General features: G+C 44.0%; 2 protein-coding genes across 4 annotated transcripts; both read left to right on the top strand.

The window, feature by feature from the left end:
- The first annotated feature begins 1,168 nt into the window (after positions 1 to 1,168).
- On the top strand, positions 1,169 to 5,965 carry PIGZ (phosphatidylinositol glycan anchor biosynthesis class Z). 3 transcript variants are annotated; one of them, XR_003534694.1, is made up of 3 exons: positions 1,169 to 1,286; positions 1,732 to 4,173; positions 5,116 to 5,965. XR_003534694.1 is itself a non-coding variant. In XM_027685952.1 (2 exons), the coding sequence occupies exons 1-2, from the start codon at positions 1,169 to 1,171 to the stop codon at positions 3,291 to 3,293; spliced, it is 1,680 nt and encodes a 559-aa protein (XP_027541753.1). In that variant the 3' UTR covers positions 3,294 to 5,965. The 3 variants fall into 3 exon arrangements, 2 of the variants coding, with proteins under 2 accessions (XP_027541753.1, XP_027541754.1); XM_027685952.1 differs by having other exon boundaries at positions 1,732 to 5,965; XM_027685953.1 differs by having other exon boundaries at positions 1,234 to 1,286; positions 1,752 to 5,965.
- A 351-nt stretch (positions 5,966 to 6,316) lies between these two features.
- Positions 6,317 to 10,167, top strand: LOC113968965 (nuclear cap-binding protein subunit 2). The gene is made up of 5 exons (XM_027685977.1): positions 6,317 to 6,473; positions 6,515 to 6,771; positions 6,861 to 7,042; positions 7,835 to 7,973; positions 8,574 to 10,167. The coding sequence occupies exons 1-5, from the start codon at positions 6,317 to 6,319 to the stop codon at positions 8,643 to 8,645; spliced, it is 807 nt and encodes a 268-aa protein (XP_027541778.1). The 3' UTR covers positions 8,646 to 10,167.
- The last annotated feature ends 10,913 nt before the right edge of the window (positions 10,168 to 21,080 follow it).

The following is a 21,080-nucleotide window of genomic DNA, read 5'->3' on the forward strand; positions in this document are numbered from 1 at the left end:
CACCATTATATTGCTCCCAGGTTACCAGAGCTGAAGCAGGAGAGACCCAGCCCAGTCTCCAGCTGTGCCAGATGGGATGAGTGTGTCTGTGGCAGGGATTTGTGACATGGTGCCTGCTGCCCAGACCCACAGTTACTGGCCAGCTGCCCCCAGCTGCTGTCACTGCTGTGTTCCTTCTGACTGGGCTTTTGGTCAGTTATGAAACAACCGGCTGAACAGGAGCCAGCAGTGTGCCCAGGTGGGCAAGAATGCCAATGGCATCCTGGTCTGTATCAGGGATAATGTGGCCAGCAGGACCAGGGAAATGATTATATTCCCTCTGTACTCTCTACTATGGCACTGGTGAGGCCATAGTACACAAGTACTGTGTCCAGTTCTGGGCCCCTCAATTTAGGAAGGACATTGGGATGCTGGAGTGTGTCCAGAGAAGAGCAACAGAGCTGGGGAAGGAGCTGGAGCACAAGTCTGATGAGCAGTGGCTGGGGGAGCTGGGGGTGTTCAGCCTGGAGAAAAGGAGGCTCAGGGATGACCTTATCACTCTCTTCAACTGCCTGAAAGGAGGTTGTAGCCAGGTGAGGGTCAGCCCCTTCTCCCAGGTGACAAGCGATAGGACAAGGGGACATTGCCTCCAGCTGTGCCAGGGGAGGTTTAGGTTGGACATTAGGAGGAATTTCTTCACTGAAAGGGTGATTAGACATTGGAATGGACTGCTTAGGGAGGTGTCACCATCCGTGGAGGTGTTTAAGGAAAGATTGGATGAGGCACTTAGAGCCATGGTCTCATTGACGTGGTGGTGTTTGGTCACAGCTTGGATTCAAGGGGTCTCCAAGGTTGCCCCGAGATGGCTTAGTTGGCCATAGCGTGGTGCTGACACCACCGAGCTTGGGGCTTTGATCCCCATATGGGCTATCCCCTTAAGAGTTCAACTCATTTAAGAGTTGGACTCGATGATCCTTGTGGGTCCCTTTCAACTCAGCCCATTCCTGGGGTGGGTGTGGGTGTGGGTGTGTGTGATTCTTTTCCAGCCCAATCCACCCTGTGATTCCCTGGATTTCAGCCGGCGGGGCGGCTGAGGGGGAGCGCTGCGCATGCGCTCGGGGCTCCCGCTGCGGCGGCTGTGCTGGCGGGCGGGCGCCCCCTGGCGGCGCGGGGGCGGCGCGGAGCCGCCATGGGGGCGCGGGCGCTGTGGGCGCTGCTGGCGGCGCTGAGGGCGGGCTGGTGCCTCCTGCCGCAGAGCGGGTACCTGCACCCCGACGAGTTCTTCCAGGCGCCCGAGGTCATGGCAGGTAAGGGGCGCGGATAAGGCGGGGGGACCCCCGGGCGCGCTGCCTCGCACAGCCCCGCGGATGCAGGGGATGCGGAGGCACGGGCGGGTGTTCCCGAGGGATCCCCGGAGCCGCCGGCTCGTTCTCCCGCTCTGTCACACGGCGCTTCCCGCAAGCCGGGCAGGAGCGGGTCCGTAGGGCTGGGTGGGCGGTGGGTTCCTGCTCTGTGCTGTCCACACCGAGTGGCGCCTGCAACCGCATCACCCCGACGGGCTGCTTTTTCTTGATTCTCTGTAAAAATGAACGGTACACTCCTAAAACTGTCAAGGTTGACACCAAGGTCTCAAAAGTCTGGGAGCCGCTCTGCTTTTGATGCCTCTGACAGCAAGTAGTATCCCTACTGCTGAATTACTGAATAAAATGTATTACGTATTATATGTATTTTTCTTTTTCTCTTCCTTTATAGGAGATATTTTAAATCTACAGGTCTTTTATCCTTGGGAGTTCCTTTCGAGCTTTCCTTGCAGAACAGTTGTTTTCCCACTAATGACATCAGGAGTTACCTACTGGGCAATCAAGTCTTTGCAGCAGCTGGACATATGTTCAAGTTGCATCAACAGCTACACTCTCCTTGTATCACCTCGCCTTCTCTTTACAATCTTTTCTTTCATACTCGACTATAGCGTTTATCGATTAGCCCCTTTCTGGGAAGCAGATCTGTGGAAAGCGCTGGTACTTCTTGCTGGATCATATGTCACTCTGGTGTTTTATACAAGAACATTTACCAACACGCTTGAAGGACTTCTCTTTGCTCTTCTCATGGTACTGGTTTCCTCAAGAAAGTCCAATGGCAGCTCAGTGGAGCCTACAAGCAGTCCTCTCATAGGTGTTATAACAACTGCTGGGTTTTTCAACAGGCCGACCTTTCTGGCATTTGCTCTAATGCCCCTGCTTTACTGGGCAGGTTTAATTGTTGATTCTCAGAGGAGCATTAAAACTGTCATAAACCACTTTTTGAAGCTCATACTATGTGCATGTTTTACTGCCATTGTTTTCATAACAGCTGACACCTTTTATTTTACCTCTGTGAGCTTAGATAACCTTTACAGCATTAACAAGGGCAGCCTGTTTGATGTAATAGTTCAATTACATAAGAAAATGGTAGTAACCCCCTTCAATTTTCTCAGCTATAATCTTAATCCTCATAATCTTGCACTGCATGGAAGTCACCCACGAGTTACACATTTTACAGTCAATGGAATAATGCTCTTTGGGATCTTACATGTTCTGGCCATTGGTGCTGGTTTTAAAATGTTAAAGAAGTATGTCCAACAATTCATACGGGTCAAATCGTGTTACCATGGGCTGCCTGGGCTATTGGTGCATTCCGAGGGCAATCCAACATTACTGCTGTTTTATTTTGTTCCTTTGGCATTTCTCTCCCTATTCAGTCACCAGGAGCCTCGGTTCCTCATTCCTCTCATCTTGCCATTGGTCCTGTTCAGCGCGTCACAGGACAGAGCTGTGAAGTGGAAACACCTCATCATTATTTTCAATCTTCTCGGGGCATTCCTGTTCGGGTGCCTACACCAGGGAGGGCTGATACCCTGTTTGTTTCACTTGGAGCAGCTCATACATTCTCCAGCACCCTCAGACCATCCAAGGCACTATACTCTACTCTTTGCTCACACCTACATGCCTCCGCGGTTTCTGCTTAATATCAAGAAGACAGACATGCACGTACAAGTCATTGATATGGCTGGGTCTGGAGAAGAAACCCTCTGCCAGACAATAGAGCAGCAAGCAAGCAATTTTACCTGCAGCGACTGTCACATTTTTGTCATAATCCCTGGTACAGTCAGAGCCACAACTGCAAAATGTGGTGTCTCATTCAAGAACGAGACTGTGATATTTCCACACTTATCAATGGAAGACCCACCACAAGTATCCACCCTATCCAGTGGAAATTGGAGAAGTCAGTTAGGACTATACATCCTTCAACTAGACGGAGATCAGCACAGCCTTTAGATTTTAGGAGAACGATGTTTTAGGTTTTCACATCATTTGGGCACAGTCTGAAGGTGCTGTGAGACTTTCCTCTTCACAGGCCCACCTTCATCACAAGCAGTGGCACTGGGAGCTCTCCTGAGTCTCTATTTGTCATGTTCTTATGCTCACCAGTATAGCCAGTTCTGGATAGAATCTGCTTAGAATTTGAGTTATTCAGCCCTGTAGTGTTTCATGTGAAGTTCTGTAATTTTCCTGATGAGAGAGGATGAAATCAGAGCCCACCAAAACTGTGATTCAAGCTTAGCAGTTTCCATGTGAGATTTATTTTTGGAAGTTTCTATAATCTCTGACAGGGTTTGTGGACTGTGGGGTGTTTACTGATTATAGGCATTAAATCAGCTGTTGGAGAGAGGTTACAGGGCTAGACAGAAGCTGGTCTGATTAAATAAGGTTTTATTTTATGTACTTAAAAATTCATTAGACCAGACTGCAGTCACAGTACAGGCACCAGCACTGTAACCCTGTCTTGGGTGGTTCTGCCTTGAAAAATCCCCAGCACTGATCTGAGAGAATCTGATTTAGAACGTGGAAGATGCTTCAGCCTAAGTACTTGTGCTAAATCCTAAAATCCAAGCTTTGCCTGTTTAACCTTCCTTGCCACAGTTCCATCCTCGTGGACGTGTTCCACACGCACTGCCCCCAGAGCTCGAGGAGGCTCTTCTGTGATGGCATTGAAGCCTCTCGGTGTTCCGCCGCTGCAGCTGGGGCGCTCCTGCCCTTGCACATTCCCGGCGCCGTTCTCGCAGCTGTCGCTGTTCTGTCGCGACTATGACTCCGGCAGAGCGCACGGCGGGCCCTGCGGGGAGCTGGATCGAGGAGCTGCGAGGACAGAAAGCGGGTAACTCGGAGGGATTTGATCCTTTGTGCCATTTGAGCAGATGGATCTCTGAACAGGCTCACGGCAGGGTCGGAGATCCACCAGTTCTGCTGCCGGGGAGCGCGGGAGGGCCCGAGGGAGGAGCCGCATCCCCTGCACCCCCTCCCCTTGCTTAACTGCTCCCCATTAAATCAGCTTAGTGGGAATGACAGGTCACATCCTGGCTCTCCACTGGAGAGCAGTCTCATTTTCAACTAGGATACAAATAACTGGGCTTCAGCTGAGAACGATGTGTGTGCATAATAGCACAGCACAACTAACAATGTTTGGTTTTGCCTATGTGAACTTCTGGATCCAAAACATCTTCACATGAAGGGAGATACTAATTTGGCACATGCATTGTAGGTCAAGCCGCTCTCTATGGAACGAATCTGACACTTGAATTATTTCTGCTCACAAAGGTGGTAATGCTTTTGGCAGTTCTGCACCCACACAGCTTTATATAAGGTTTTATGAGCCAGGTTTTCAATAGAGATGAGGATAATAGAGGTTGATGCCAGGTTCTAAAGGGATGCTACGAAAAATGCATGTGTGAAGAGTCTTCCTTTTTTTTCCAAACTATAGGTATGACCTAGATTTTTAGGGAACATAGCTCTTGCTCTCTTATAAAGCACTGTGTGTTGTTTCTCCTGTATGTTCATCCACATCCACCACTCCTCATTGCTGACATGCCTGTAATTAAAGGTGGGTGTTTGGGGGGAGGCAGGGGGAGAGGGGGTGCATGTATGTTCGTACTGATGGCTCACAAAGTAATGGAAGTGGTTGTGAAAGCATCGTGACACGAAATGTATTTTCCAAGTTAATTTCCTTTTTGCTCTCTGGGAGGACAGCCACGTGCCACAGCTGGTACTCGCTGTTTTCAGCTTTCTTAAACAGCTTAAATCTTGAAAATTACTTCCACAGAACTTATGAACTCTGGCAATCTGAGTGGGGTAGATCTTGAAACTCTTCAGGGATGGAATGGAGCACCATTTCCGTGGCACAATGACTGCTCTACAGCTGCACAGGTAACCTGTGACTGAGCCAGAAGAGAACCTGGACTACAAGTACTAACTCAGACTGACAATACACTGCTTTTGTCTCACCGCCCAGGCCTTTGTAATTTACACCACAGATGCAATCTCTCCATCCACGCACACCTGAGTCTTTGTTGGTGGGAGGTTTAATTTTACCAGCAATACTGGAAAGTGTATCTCAGGTAATGTAAAAGGTCCTTGTCACCTGGGGTGATGCAAGAAATGGAAATGATCCTCCACAGTTAACTGAGCCTCATCAGCTGAACCGTGCTCTGGAGTAAGGTTAACTGCTTTAGTCTCACAGATGTTGTCATACACAGCATCTGAAGCCAACCAGCCCAGTGCATCACATATGATCGGTGCATCCTTTTCCATATCTAGGATGGCTCTATTGGTCATTTTTTCCCTGTAAACCTTTCTTGCTACCACAGACTTGAGGTGTGCTTTTGGGGTAGCTTTTACCTTCCTGTAAGATGGGCATTATCCTATCCATCATCATCGACACTTAAAAGCCCTTTTTGTATCAAAATTGTAACACATGTAGAGTATTACTGCTGTATAGACAGACATTGTTACAGCCACTCCCATGAGAATCGTGGTTTTATTTCAAGTTTCTTATGAAGCACTAAAAGTGACAATCGTGACACCGTTCTGGATGATGTTTAGTGAGAGTCTGCTTGTTCCTGAGAACTGTGGAACACGTAAAACGGCTTTGAAATGAAAATTCATCACACCGATGAGCAGCAATAGTTTCATATGTCCATGAGATGGAGGACGCATCGTCGGGTCCGCAGCTTGCCGTCCGCCGCTCGGGCGTCCGCGGGGGTCCGGAGTAGCCACCGGGGCCCATCACCCGCCGGCTCCAGCGCGCTCCGTGTCCTGGTGCTGTCGCTCCCGTCCCCTCGCCGGCGGTGCCCCCTCTCCCCACTCGGCGCGTTGCTCAGGGCGCTGTTCCGGGGGGGCGGCCGCCGCGGCCCGGCCCGCGCGGCCACGGCCACCCCCGCTGGCGGGCGCCGTCCTTGAGCTCCCCGAGGAAGGTGTCGCGCAGGCGGAACAGGCGCGGGCCCAGGTGCTGCTGGCCGCGGGTGATGGCGGCGGCGGTGGCGCGGGCGGCGGCGCGGATGGGCCACGACTCCGAGAGCCGCTCCACCAGCCGCGGGCTCGACAGCAGCAGCAGCAGCGCGCGCCGCAGCGACATGGCCGCCGCTCTCGCGAGACCCGCCGCGCCGGCCGCTCCCTCAACGCGTGGGGTGCCCCGCCGTTCTCGCGAGAGCTGCCCTCGCGCTGACCGCCACGCCATTGGCTGCGCGCGGGGCGCGTGCGCTTGGGGCGGGAAGGCGCTGAGGGGCGGCCGGAAAGGGCAGCGCCGGGAGGGTTCGGTGCGCCCGTGGTCCGTCCTGGGCCGGGCCAGACCAGGCTGTGCCGGGCCAGGCCAGACTGTGCCGGGGTGGACAGCGCCGCCATGAGCTCCGGCGGAACGCTGAGCATCCTCCGCAGCGACTCGTACGCCGAGCTCAGCCAGTACCGCGACCAGCACTTCCGGGTGAGCCATGGCCGGGGGTGGGTGCCGCATGGTCCGTCCCGCCCGGGCCAGGCTGTGCTGGGGGGTAACGCGGTGTCCTTGCGGCTCAGGGGACGCGCTACGACCAGGAGCGGCTGCTGAGGAAGAGTTGCACGCTGTACGTGGGAAACCTGTCCTTCTACACCACCGAGGAGCAGATCCACGAGCTCTTTGGCAAGAGCGGCGACATCAAGAAGGTCATCATGGGGCTGGACAAAGTGAAGAAAACCGCCTGCGGCTTCTGCTTCGTGGAGTATCCTTGTGCGTGCCGGCAGGAGCGGTCAGGGCGCGGGTGAACTGCTCTGCACTGCAGGCTCTGAGTCACGGCAGAGTTCTCCCAGGATAAAAGTAATCGTTTGCTAAAGCGTCTGTGGGGGACGCAGGCGTGAGAGAGCTGTGCTGGGTTCACGGTTGGACTCAATGATCTTACGGGTCTTTTCCATCCGTGATTCTGTGACTGGAACATACACGGCGTGTCCAGCAGGGGTAACAGATGGTTTTCGCTGTGAGACTTTAACCCAGACATTTTTTAGGTAGTTGACCTCTGCATTAAGTTCATATTTTCCATGCCCAAGTAAAAAGGTGTTTCTTTTCGCATGACCATAAACGTAAAGTTACTGTTGGTATCTTACATCCCTGTTGTGTAGTCTGTGAAGATCATTTGAGTCTTTTACATGTGAGTCTCTGAAGATCATTCTGTAACTGGTTCCAGTGAACTCACCAGAATGGTGGAAGGTTGCAGCTTGAATGGAGCCTCGCTGGGGCTTCTCACTCTTTAGCAATAGAGCTTTGTGCTGTCAAAGGTGAGCGTGGTTGGCAGACTTAATCCAATATATGCATTTTTAGTGCTTGAATTCCAGCACATTGCCCTCTTTCACTAACAGTTTTCTCAGCTCATGTAGCTTCTTAAAAGCTTTTGCTTCTGAAAGTAACTGAGCAGAAACCTGTTTCAAGCAAAGGCTTGGTTTTGTAGCCCATTTGATATTGGGTTTTTTTCCATGTGTTGAAAACCGAAGTCCGTTTTTTTCCTTAACCTATTCCTAAGGTATTATGCAAGAGGAGATGCTGAAAATGCAATGCGATACATCAACGGAACCAGACTTGATGACAGGATCATAAGGACAGACTGGGATGCAGGATTTAAGGAGGGTAGGCAGTACGGCCGTGGAAGATCAGGGGGGCAGGTAGGTTGTTGTTCAGCCTGGGTTTTTAAGGTGACTTTACCAAATTCCTTGGTTTTGAATGAACACACTCGGAACAATTTCAGAAACAGCAACTTAGGAGTCATTGTTTAAGATAACACTGTGCCTTGGTCTGTAAGACATCTGGTCAACGGCAGTGTTACCTACTAAGAACAGGTAACTTTTTCATCTGTTTCACCAAAAGTACTTGCAGAAACAACTCTTGGCTGCCTGGAGAGATAATGCTTGTAAGTAAGCCCTGAAAATATAGGGCTGTCAAGAGCACACAGGACAGCAGTTGTTCTACCCAAAGTGCAGCAGGTGGCAGTGGCTTTTACTGCTGGAGCACAAGACAGGCCATCCTTGCTTGGGCTGCCTCGACTGAGGAGTCCCTGAGATGCTGTTGAAAAGGAAGTTGGTTTATGTTGTTCGGGGCTTCTGCATGATGCACTTCGCTTTCAGTTTTGTCAGTCAGCTCTGAGTGGCTACTTACATTTTGTGAGCTCAGTGTGACTATATTCTGATAATGTGTTTTTGAGAATGTTTTTGAGAAATTGTTTTTCTTTGTCTTTCCTGGACTCCCCTTTTCCCTTCCTTTGTAAGGTCCGAGATGAGTATCGGCAGGACTATGATGCTGGAAGAGGTGGCTATGGCAAAATTGTTCAGTGCCAGTGACTCGTCAGCCTCACAGGAGAACCAAATCTGCACTGTAAATGTCACCAGACACCAAGTAGGTCTGTTGTACGCAAATTTATGTCGTTAGAAATTCACAGGAACTCCTATCCGTGTTTCTGTGAGCATATCCTGTGTTCAGTACCTTTTCTATTTTAATGCCAGGATCCAAAGCATTGCAGAGGACCTGGAAACAAGGTTTTAAGCAATAGAATGTCTGAGGCTTCCGTCTCTAAATGCTGCTGTAACTTACTAAAAGGAACAAAGATTTAATGTAATGGTGCTTTTTTTTCACTGACAAACTTGATTATTCTACCACTGGGTTTTGTTTACATTGGTCTCACAGGGTGGGGAGCAGTGATAAAGATGATTGGTGGGTGTTTCAGAGATGAAAGGAAAAGGCGCAAAAGAGCCTGAAAAGGAAGTGGAATTTCTAGGGAAATTTTCTAAATTCTAGGGAAGACTTAAAGCTGCAGATTTTCTGGGGTTACTAGATTAGTATTCTTTTTTACTGATGCTGTTACTAGAACACTTTCATGGACAGCCATAATAAAACAATCAGATTGCTGCTGAGCCCAGGAATCATGTGAAGAAGCAGCCTAGCAGGACACAGACCCCTGCAGTCTTCTCTTAAGTGTAATGTGCCTACAAGAGTAGCATGAAGCCAAGTTGTACAGTTACCCCCAAAAATGGGATATCGGTTAAACTGTGTGTATAACAAGAAAATTTGTTCCCCAAATACATTTTGAGAAACTTGATTTCAGACAAAGGTGAAAACAGAAATCAGTTTTGGGAGGAGCCTTACTTTCTACTGAGCCTCTCCTTTCTACTGAGCCTTACTCTAAAATGGTAAAAGGATTGCATAGATTGGTTTGGTTTGGTTTGGTTTTTTCTCTTTCCCCCTTATTTATACTGCTGGTTTATATGATGGGATTTTGATGTACTGCAGACATAGGAATAAAAATTGTGATCCCAATATCTGTGAAATTGACCCTCTTAAATGAAATATTTTAAAAGGAACTGTTACAGAGCTTTGTAATTTTTTATGGCCTTCTGAGTTCCTTGTAAATGGCAATTCATAAAGTTACATCCAAATACTTCGTTGTCCATAACTCCTTAGAAACCTTCAAAGTACCAGGTTATGTAAAAGTTGATATTTACTCACTGGGGATACTGTTGGAAATCTTAATGTGTTTCTTGTGTGTAGTTAGTCACAGCCGTAAATTGGAAATACAGTGAATAGAACAACTGCTTACTTAGGAAGTGTGGATTTGGCTGGGCTTTGAGGTTTTTTGGCAACCAGAGTAGAACTAGATTTTTTGGGATCACTTGGTGCTGGTTTGCAAACAAGAGTTGGAACAAGGTTACCTTTTCCGATCTAGTACATTTGATTGTGAGTTTACAGCCTGTAATCTGCTCCAGGATGCTGCTGAAGTTTATTTTTCATTGTATCAATTTTGTATAAAAAATGTGTTACCAAAAACTCTAAAGTCACTTTCTTTCAAATAAAGCTGTAACATTAAAATGGTTTGTTACTTTTTTATTTCTAACAGAATCACTGAGAGAAAGGAGCTGTATTCAGACTTGTGCCTTTATCCTTTGTTCTAGTGTATTTTAATAAGGAGAGAATGAATATTCCTTCCCTTGACTGGATTTTCAGTCTTGTTCAGTTCTTACTTGGATGCTGAAAGATGTTTGGTTAATGCTCTTCATTCTGGTTTGGATTTTTTGGATTATAGAATAGAAATTAAATTATTTACTGATATTGAAGTGAATGTAAAAGTCTTTAGTGTGTAACAAGTAATTTTCAAGGTGTGCTTCCTTATAAAAATGATACTTAAAATTATTTTTTATTGTAAGTGCTGCAGGACAGTCATTCCTAAATGAAATGGAGGTGGTAGGAAGATTTTCCTTCACAACAGTCACTGTCCTTTGCTGCACACATGCAGTGTCTGTGGAAAGATTCTGTTTTAAATTGAGATTTTCTATTTTGAAAGATTTCAATCAAAATGGGATTTAAAAGCACATGATGTCTCATGTGAACTCTTAGACTCTCAAAAGCACATATAGAGGAAACTGATTGAACAGGGTTTGATTTTTGCCTTCCCTAACTGAAATTGGATCTGCCTCTCATAAAGTTGGAGCTTCACAAAAGGAACTGAATCAAGTCTTTAAAACTTCACTGGGGGCTTCTTCAGCTTCCTGCCATGCTGGTGCATTGGGATTAGGTTCTCTTGGAGGGACAAGATCTCCCATGATTTTTTGACATGCTAGTTCATTGTAGTTATATACACTTTTATGAAAGTTATGTCCGTCACTTCTTCATCTCTTTTCCTCTCCCATATAGGCAGAGGAAGGTTATTCCAGGTTGGCTGTGTTTGTATCCCAAGGTTTCAGTGATGGTGTGAACTGAAAGCAGGCCTTGCTTTCTCCTCAAACACATGTGCTCTGTTCAGACTGGATGAGAAGCCATAGTAAAGGAAAGGGACAGTTTCTTTTTGGGGGTTATCTACTCAATTTTTTAAGAATTAATTTATGATTTGTATGCTGACATAGAAGGCTTCCAGCATAAAGCTCCTTCAAGGCTCATTTTCAGAACTTAAACTGATTGAACTATGGGACTGAAGAGAGCTTACCTTCTTCCATTTCCAGACACAGCCATCAGCACTGCACAAGGGACACTGTGGAAGTTTAAGTTAAGCAAATTAGTCATGATGGTGTCTATTCCAGAGGCTTGTACAGCCCTTAGGGAATATGTACACACAGACCTAGGGCTGTACTGCAGGCAGCTGAAGTTCCCAATAGAGTGTCCCTTTATAGACTTAACTATCAATTTTGGAAAAGAGAATTTGAGAGAAAAATAGATCACAAAAGTCTTTAATTATCAACTGTATACTTATAAATTACTCTTAAACTTGGCCCAGAGGGGTCTTCTGCAGGTCCTACTTTCATACCACTTCACAGTTACATTTCTGTAGCACGTGGATCAGGATTGAGCAGAGTCTTCTGTGTTTTACTCTACTTTCTGGGCAAATGAACTAGGTCTGGAGAACCCACAAAATTACAGTATTTGTAAGTTAAGACTGTATAACTTCACCCAACGTCTGGACCACAAAGGTAGAAAGTATATTATACAGTGTTAGAAGACAGTGTTCCATGAGAAGAAAGTTTGCTGACCTTGAGAAACTGCTTTCTGAAATGAGGAGAGATGAGCTCTTGTGTCAGTGTTCCACAGTTTATGAGAATCACCTTCCTGCCACTCTGCCTCCCAACCTGCTTTCTGAGACAAACATGTTCTTCACTTTACAGGGCTAATATTCTCCAAGATTATTTTACCTTCTACCTGAAGGCTATTTGAGTATTGATTTGTGCTCTTTACAAAAAAACCCAAAAAACAAAACAACCACCAAACAAAAACCCCCAGATAGATAGGAAGTCAAACTCTTCTTTGCAGCACTGAGCACTTGACGAGTTTAGATGTGACAGAAATGTTTCCCTTTAGCAGAAGGATGAATTTTGAGTGTCAAACGCCCAAGGGGCAGCGCCGGTGAGGTGCCCGGGGGTCCCTCTAGTGCCCACATCGGCAGCGTGAGGTTACAGCCTGGCAGGGGGGGCTGTGGGGAGCAGTGCCCAGCTGCAGCTGCCCTGCTGCTCTCGAGATTTTGCTTTAATTTGTGTAGTAGAAATGGCCAAAAACCTGATTTTCATCTGTAGCCTATTTCTCAGAATGGGGACAACTATCAGGATTTGTGGGTTTGCAGCCCGTCTCTGTTTAGCAACAGTTTAGCTGCCTTGTACACTGGATATTGCAATATGCAGTGTCTGTGGTGACTTCTCTCCCTGATTTCCTTTTCAAGGTGGGTTACTGTTTCTTCTGGGACTGATGTGTTCCAAGCAGAACAGTATTGAACCACAATTTGTGGTATTTCAGGTATAATTAAAAGACATTTTTTCTCAAAATATAATTTGAAAACAAATTGGAAATAAAATTTGCTATTTTGCTATTTCTCTGGTTACGTGCAACATAAATATCAAGATAAGTTGGCCTAATTGAGTCAACTTGTAATTATGTTTCTGGACAATGAAGCTTTTCCCTGCTGTCCCAGTCTCTCCCTGCAAGTTGCAATGTGGAAAGGAAATTCTGATTTTCTAGTTAGAATCGGTAAGAATATGTTAAATGTTAATAATACACACTTGTATTATTATACATCTGTAGCTTACGTGAAGTTTGAATTGCTTCAAATTGAATTTGTTTCAGTTTTCTGACTTTATTACTTAAAAATAATGGTCTTATTATTTTATACTTGGTGTCTTTACGGGGAATTGTCCTGACTTTTTTTAAAAAGTGTTCCTGCTCTGTTCAGCTTCATTGATTGTAAGTTGGTGCTTTTTGTTGTGTGTTTGATTTTCTTAATATCACTGGTTTGCAACATCTTAAAATTACTTTTTGTGAAAACAAAAGCAGCTTGTCATGCTGCCACAAGGTGTCGTGAGAAGCCGTATCTCTCCTCTCGATGAGGGTGCACTGCCAGGATTCCCAGTCAGCCGAGTACTTGTGGAACGAACTGTTCTGAAAGCACCTCATTCACCGTGCAGCCAAGGCAGCATCTCCATTTCTTGAAGATACGCTTTGATATTAGGATTCTGCTTGAAACCACAGTGACTGGGGACTGATTAAACTGCCCCGAAGCAGCAGAGTTAGGAGTGCCTTAAGGTTGCTGATGTGTAGGATGCCTCCTAACACCAAGCACTGTAGAGCTGAAAGGTTCTGTCTGTAGTAACCACGGCTGTGCAGGCTGGCAAAGGACAGGCTTGTGGTTTGGGTTTTGTTTGGGTTTTTTTTCCGCCATGAATTTACTCCAGTAAGAGAAGGAATATGTTTCCAGGAACTGGAAAGAACTTCTTCCCGTTAAATCTGCACTTCTGCTTTAAGTTCCCAGCTGAATTTGCTCTTTGGAATCTACATATTAATAAGAAAAAGCCTTTAAGCAGCAACCTTGCAATGTTCCATCCCACACAACTGTCGGGAGCAGGTGTGTGGTGTTGTCTAAGCCAGGGGGAAACTGAGCAGAGATTTTTTAAGTTACTCAGATCTCTCACAAGCATACCCTGAGTCATGGTGGAGGTTTTGATAATTGTTTTATAGAATGCAGTCCTGTCAGGAACTTATTTTTATCTCCCATGGAGTTCAGTGAGATCTGAGTGCATAGTGCTAAAGTACTGAATGTGCTTTAATGAACTTTATTTACTTATTTCTTCATAAACTAAACATGTGACACACTAACATGCAGGACAATTCTTGAAAGGTCTTGTGGGAGCAGCATTGACTCTTGATTTGTCTCACCTGTCTCAAGGTGAGTCAGGGAAGCTGAGTAAAAGACCATCACAAAAAGTAACCAGAGCCTTTTGAAAGGGATTCCAAAAAGATTCAAAATCCCTCAGCATTTTGTCCAAAATCACTTGCAGGACAGAATTTTTATCAGAATCCAAGGCCATGATGACCAGCAAATATTGCTTGGTGTACAGAGTATGACAAAGAAAAACATTGCTTCAGAGGAGCACAGAAAGCTGGAAGGATGTGAAAAGTGAGGGAAGATTCCAGCTGATTTGTGCTAATCCAGTAATTCAGATTCTAGACGCAAAATGGTCAGCAAGGCAAAGTTAATAAAACATTAAAAGAGGCTCTGCAACCTCAGTAAGTACATGGTGTTGATTCTGTGTTTGATCATAAATTTTCCCCTAAAAATATTTAATTGAACTAAAACAGGCATGAGAATGATTCAGTCCCTATTAGAAAACAGGTTCACTTTGATGTACATGAGCAAGTGGTGCTGCTCCTCGTGCCCTGTGAGTTGTCTGCCCGGCTGGGCTGGGTCCTTGACAGGCTGGAGTTCCCTGTGAGCGGTGCTTGCCTTGGCAGGCACGACACATGGAACTGAAAATAAGTTTAATCTCTTTCTAGGAGACAATGAGCCAAGGCTCAAACTTCAGACAAATCAAATTAACTATTCCCAGACCCAGAGTTGTCCTGAGAGGAGAGAAAACATATCACGCCCAGCTGTGTGCTGGAAGTACCAGCGCTTTAAGGTGCTCAGGGTTGTGATGGACTCTGACTGTGCAGTTGGATGGGCAGCACTGGAGAGGGCCTGTTTTCACTGGATGTTTGCAGGTGTCTAACCCACCCATTGAAGAACAATCGGTCTTCCAGCTGGTAAAGCCTTCAGAGCATAAAAGAGCTGTGCTGTGTCTGCTTTCTGTGTGGAAGGTCAGGGTGCTTTTCCCTGCATGTGTGGCACTATAACAAAGCTCCTGATTTTCCCTTTTTTAATGGTTATGGCAAGTGCCTGCTCTGTTCAGGAAGAGAGCTTCACTGCAACTGTTAAGTCTAGGAGAATTTGATATATTCTGTGGGTATACAGATACATCCACATAAAGTTTAGCCTAGATTGAAGTTAACTTGAGGGTAGTGGAATCTATATTTCAGTTTTTGATACTTTATGTTTAATAACTTAGAAGTGAATATTTTAGTGCACATAAAATGCACATAAAAAGTAAAAATTACTTTTGCATTTTTAGCCAGAAGTTTATACTGGGCTATGCAATTTAACAAGACAGTTCTCCTCTCTTAGCTACATGTCATTACAATCCTAGGAAATTAGCTTCTTTGTGATTTCCAGATACACAGATACCCAAACAAAGACCAGTGTAAGTATAGTGTAATAGGGCTTTTTTAAAGGCAAGTCTTATTTTTTTTTTATTTTTAAAATTCTGGATTTTCTAATTTAGAAAGCATATAATGCAAATTCATTTTATGTTAAGAACCTTTAAAAGTTATTCATTATTTCTAAACTTTTCTTTATTGCTGAGTATGTTGTTGCCAGGACTGTTCTCAGTGACAGTATAGCTTAGAGTTGAGATGTGAAAGACTCAAACTGCAAAGGAATAGTGGTGACAAAAGCTAGAAATAAAATCATTTTTTATTCAACCTTCCTTTTACGTGGAGGAAAGGTGTTCCACATTTGTAAGGATTATATTGTTGCTTTTCAGATGTGACTCAAAGATAGGTATTGAAAGAGGGAAAGTATAAAACATCATTGTGCCTTTAGGAATTCTAGTTCCATTCAAATAGAAAATGTTCTATTTCTGATCCTTAAAGAAAGCCATCAGGTCATGAACAGCATTTCCATTTGTGGAGAAAAATGTCAGAATAGTTTTCTGAAGGTCTGTATAAGATGAATGTTCCTTTTGAACCCTTTATTAATTTAGTTTCTGGGCACATTTAAAAGTCATTGAAGAATTAATAGAAGGTGTGTGTAAAATTACATAAAAGCCCCTCGGTGAAATTCCAGTGTTTTTTACAGTATTCACAGCTTAGTTTTGGAGTGAAATAACTCTTGATTTCTGAACTCGTTAGTTGAATATACCACAAGGAGGACCTATTTTCCTTTCATGTTCTCCAGGGTGGGTGAAGAGGGAATTCACAGGCCTTGGTGGCATTACTGTGCATGGGCTTGGGAAGAGAAGGGGGGACAAAGTGTCTGCTGTCATACGTGAGGAATAATTTTTTAAGAGAAAAGGATCTCAGTTTCTAGATTTGAGTGACATTAGGATATTTCTGCTAAGTATGCTGAGCACTTGAACTTCTGAAACTTCACCTATGTGAGGTTATTTTCTTCATGCACACACATCCTGTGAACAGAGACATGAAAATACAAGTGAAAAGCTTTTTTGCATCTACTAGTGTATTTACAGTGTCATAATCTGAGTGTTACATCTTTGCAATGGGGGAAAAGGGACCATGTCTATGAGTGACAATGATGTAACATATGTCAACAATGACATCATTGCTGTGCTGCATCACAGCACTTTTGTCTTTTGAGTTCTGTTTTTCATTTATAAAATTCACTGGCATGTCTTGATTTTTGTGGCAGGCTGATGGGGTTATGACTAACTCTGTCAGGAACAGAGATGCTCTGAGCTGTGTCACTTCTGGACAGGAACTGGTGGATTGCTGTGACACTGAACTGTACTCAGTGGCCTCACTCTCTGATGTCAGGAGCAGCAGCACAGGGCTCTGTGGGAATGACAGCCATTACTCCTGAACTGGTTTCCTTTTTTCTTTTCATTACAGTCTTTATGCTGGTTCTTATGGCCTAATGTATCAATGTATTAAAGAGAAACCTGAGTATATGATTTTTCCCCATGAAGCCAGGAAATTGGAAGTTGATTTTTTTTATTAAAGCAATGTGATTCATATTTTCCTTGAAGAACTCCAGTAAAGCATCTTAGGTCTTCTGTTAAATGCTACAAGAAAACACTTCAGTGTTTGCCAACTCTTAAAGAAGTTTTGAAGAAAAGGTTTTAGATGTTTGGCAATATTTGCATGTATTTGCTTACTGATCGCAAATTCTCTATTTTCTGTGGTTGCAAAGTTTACCACAAGTAGCCTGGCATCCTTCCTCTCCCATTCTCAAAAGTGGCATTTGGCTGTTTCCTCTCCTCTTATAGTGCATTAAAACTAGACGGAGTAAAATCACGGATACATTATTCCAGAATTAAAAAGGCTGAAGCCCCTTGGGTAATTGATCAGTTGTCTGAAAAGAAACAAAATGCTTAAATCTTGTTTTGTTATCCTGACAATAGTAAATTAAATCTTGACTTGGGATCAAAATTTATATCTAGTTTTATTACAAAATGTGGCCCAAGTGTTGCATAAAAATGATTGTTGGTTTTGCACTCATACCTAAAAACTCAATGAAGCCATTAACCATTTATGCATTTCCAATTCCAGGAGAAATAGATACTAGTGACTGGGTAAACACTTCCTTTCACCAAAAAGTAGACATACCAGTTAGTGTGCAAGTACCCAGTAATATTTCTTATGATCATACAATGTGTGGAAAGATGTAACTCCCTTAAAGAATCAGGAAAACTAGATTGTATTGATGGAAGCGTCATGTTTGTCAGAAATCCCACAAATGTACTCAAACAATTAATATTGGAGAAATGAATCATCTTTCACCAGTACCAAATGGAACAAGGATTTCCACATTGGATATGTGGAAATAAAGTCCGTAAAGTGTTTCCCCTGGGCTGGAAAGATATTTGTACTTTAGAAGCCTTAGTCCCCAACATAACAGTAATTGATAAAGGTCAAGTACCCTCAGAATTATGGATAAGAAGCTCTTTGGGGTGCACAAAATGAACCTTACGTGCTATAACAAAACAGCCAACTGGATTTCATAGTTTTGTAAGATGTTTTTTACCCTGGCTAGGAGTGAGTGATTAGAAAAAACAATAGTAAACATTTCTGTTACCATAGAATATTTAGAAAATCGTACAATGGATGCCATTATTGCTTTACAGGAAGAAGTTATTAGCTTGTCACAAGTTGTTTTACAGAACCAAATGGCACAAGACCTTCTTCAGCATCACAAGGAGGAGTATGCACTGTCATTAGCACCAGCTGTTGAGTGTGCATTGACCAGAGTGGTAGAGTGTCTACAGATGTCCAGGAAATTCAGAAACAAACTGAAATTTTACATCAGGTAGCTGAGGATGATACCTGTCTAGGCTTTCAAGAAATCTGGAATACCCTGACCTCCTGGTTACCTAATTTTAGGTGGCTAAAGCAGTTCTTCATAGTTCTAATCATAATAATTGCCATTTGTATTTTAGCTTGCATCATGATTCAGTGTTGTAGTTACTGCAATGCCTTATGGTATAAAATAAAATATATACATTGAGAGACTAATTCCCTTAACAAATTTAGTCTCAAGAAAAAGGGAGGATTTGATAGAAGAATTCCATAAGGATGTACTCAAACAAAAAGATGTAAACTAAGCTCTGTGTACCCAAATAAGATCAAATAAAGAACAAATGTAACAGTTTTTGGTGGTGGAACACAATGATGCTGTACCTGCTCAAGAACTGAAGTCAAGACAACAAAGAAGACCCGGAAAGACCAAAGAAGGACTTCCAATGGGGGTATGACTGTGTAAACAAACTAATATATTAAGTAAGCAAGACTATCTAATGAATAGTAGGTGTAAACAGTAGGTGTAATAAAAGGCCCTGCCTGTCTGTCATTTGGCACATTCAATTAGAGAAGCTATCCTCCGAACATCCAGCACGCTGAATAAAGAAGAATGCCCTTTTTAGCATCTACAAATTGGTGTTAAGAAGTTTGTTTCTGCTGCTTTTCAGTATCAGTAGTAGATGCTGTATGCAGCTGTAATGCAGCTGTTCTGAGTGCAGGGGGGAGCACAGAGGCAACCTGCTTCAGTGCACAGCCCACATCTGTCCTTGGAAAAATTCAAAGTGACAGGAAGCATGCTGAGGCCATATGTCAGCAAAGCAGACTTCAGAGCAGGCTGAACTGTAAGCACAGGTTTATTTTCTAGCACAGTTTTTGAGGCAGTTTTGTCTGGATCATTAAGAACAGAAGTTTCCTTCTCTGAATTACCATTATCTGTCAGCAGTTGCTTGAGAACTTTGAGCAAACTTGGAAACACCTTCCTCAGAAGCTCATGTTTAACTCTCTCACAACTGTCGGGATTTACTGCATTTCCTTCATTTCTGTGTGTGAGTTACCTGTTTTATATGTTAAAGAATCAAGAATTTGTAAGTAATGCCTCTTTCAGCTGTGATCTATACTGAAGGGAGATTTCCAGTGGTCTGGTATCTCTGATATCACTCCTGTGAGACCTGGCACGTGGACAGTACATTGTCTTTAAAGCACTTCATCAGGTCTTAATTCCTTTTGAGTTTTGGAGCACTGAAATGAACTGACTGTTTAAATGTACTTGACTAAACAATAGCTAAATGTGAAAAAGATGGCAGCTTTTTGATGTGATTCTTAATCAAGAAAACAGAATGTTCCTTTTCTATTTATCTAATTAAAGAAGCAGTATAAATCAAGCAGAAAAAGCTGAAATTGTTCATCTCAGTCCTTGGTTGACCTGCATCAGGCAGAGATTAACTTCACAGGATCACAGAACAGTTCAGGGTGGATGAGACCACTCAAGACCATCCAGTTCAAACTCCTGCTCAAAGAAGGATCACCTAAAGCATAAAGCAGGTTGCCCAGGGCTGTGTCTAGTCAAGTTTTGAACAATGCCTCCAAGGATGGAGACTCCACAACACTTCTGGGCAACCTGTTTCAGGGTTTGAAGATCTGCAGTAAAAAGGTATTTTCTTGTATTCACGTGGAGTTTCATGTCCTTTAATTTGAAAATATGTTGTCTATCAGTTTTGCATGTGAAGTTTCCCTGGTTTTTTGAAAGTGATGCTGAAATTTGAAGTGTTGTGACTTTTGATGTTGGTGAACCTTTACTTCCTCTCCGTGTTTTTTTTCAGTGTCTCTGCCCTAGCAGCTTACCTGCTAGAATGTCCTTTCTGGCTTAAATTTCTCCTATATGTTTTTTGGTTTATGTTCCAAGCTGCATGGATGATAATACCACATTTGATTGCTCTTTGCATCTGTGCAATTTGACCAGCAGTGCTAGTGGGGGCCTTCTGGGCTAAGGCATGGAAAAGCTGCGTATCACTGCACTGCTGTGACTTGGCTTTGGGAATGTCAGGGCTACCAAATGTGTGCCATGTTCTGCCTTGGAGTCACATGTTGACATTAACTGGGGTAACTGTAACCCTGTTGGAGCTGCTGGGTGCTGAGACCTACCTCTCAACTGTATTTGTAGCTGTGTGTTTGGTTGCCTGCAGTCTTACAAAGAGCCTGCCTAGTATTAAATCACAGAATCATAGAATCGTAGAATAGAATCATAGAATCATTAAGGTTGGAAAAGGCCTCCAGGATCTTCAAGCCCAACCTTTGACTAAACATCACCTTGTCAACTAAACCATAGCACTAAGTGCTGAGTATCAATGACTCACCTTGCAATTGATGTAAAGCCTGTGAAGTCTTCCCAAATAATATAGTTACAGTCAGCATAGTCTCTGGGTGGTTGTTAATACTTAGTTAAAAGTAGCCAAAATATTTTATATTCTGAGAAATTTTTTTTCCTGCCCTTTGTGACCTCTTTGGCTTTGGCCAGAATGTTCTGATGTGTCCTGTGCTATTTTTAGTAATGTTGATTGTCCTTCCCCCCATTTCTATTGCAACACAGAATGACGTCTTTTTACTGGTACATGCTACTTTCACACACGGGTTCAGTTTCACCAGTGATCAAAAACAGATGGATCAGTCGTGTGTGAGGACCAGTTTAATCCCAGTGCTGCTGGGCTGATTGGAGTGGACTAGCGGATATGTGTCTTTCTTTTTCTTGTACGTATAAATTAAGATGTAATTTTAAATTGGACCTTGTCTTCCTGTTTCCTTCCACAGAGAAGGGGCAAAAAGGGAGAACGTAGTTCTTGCCAGGTCTTGAATTTGGTGGTCTTCTTGGGAGAACTATTTTCTCTGTAGGATGTATTTCAGGG

Source organism: Neopelma chrysocephalum, unplaced genomic scaffold (genome assembly GCF_003984885.1).
Source record: "Neopelma chrysocephalum unplaced genomic scaffold, ASM398488v2 Primary Assembly neopelma1_70, whole genome shotgun sequence".
NCBI lineage: Eukaryota > Metazoa > Chordata > Aves > Passeriformes > Pipridae > Neopelma > Neopelma chrysocephalum.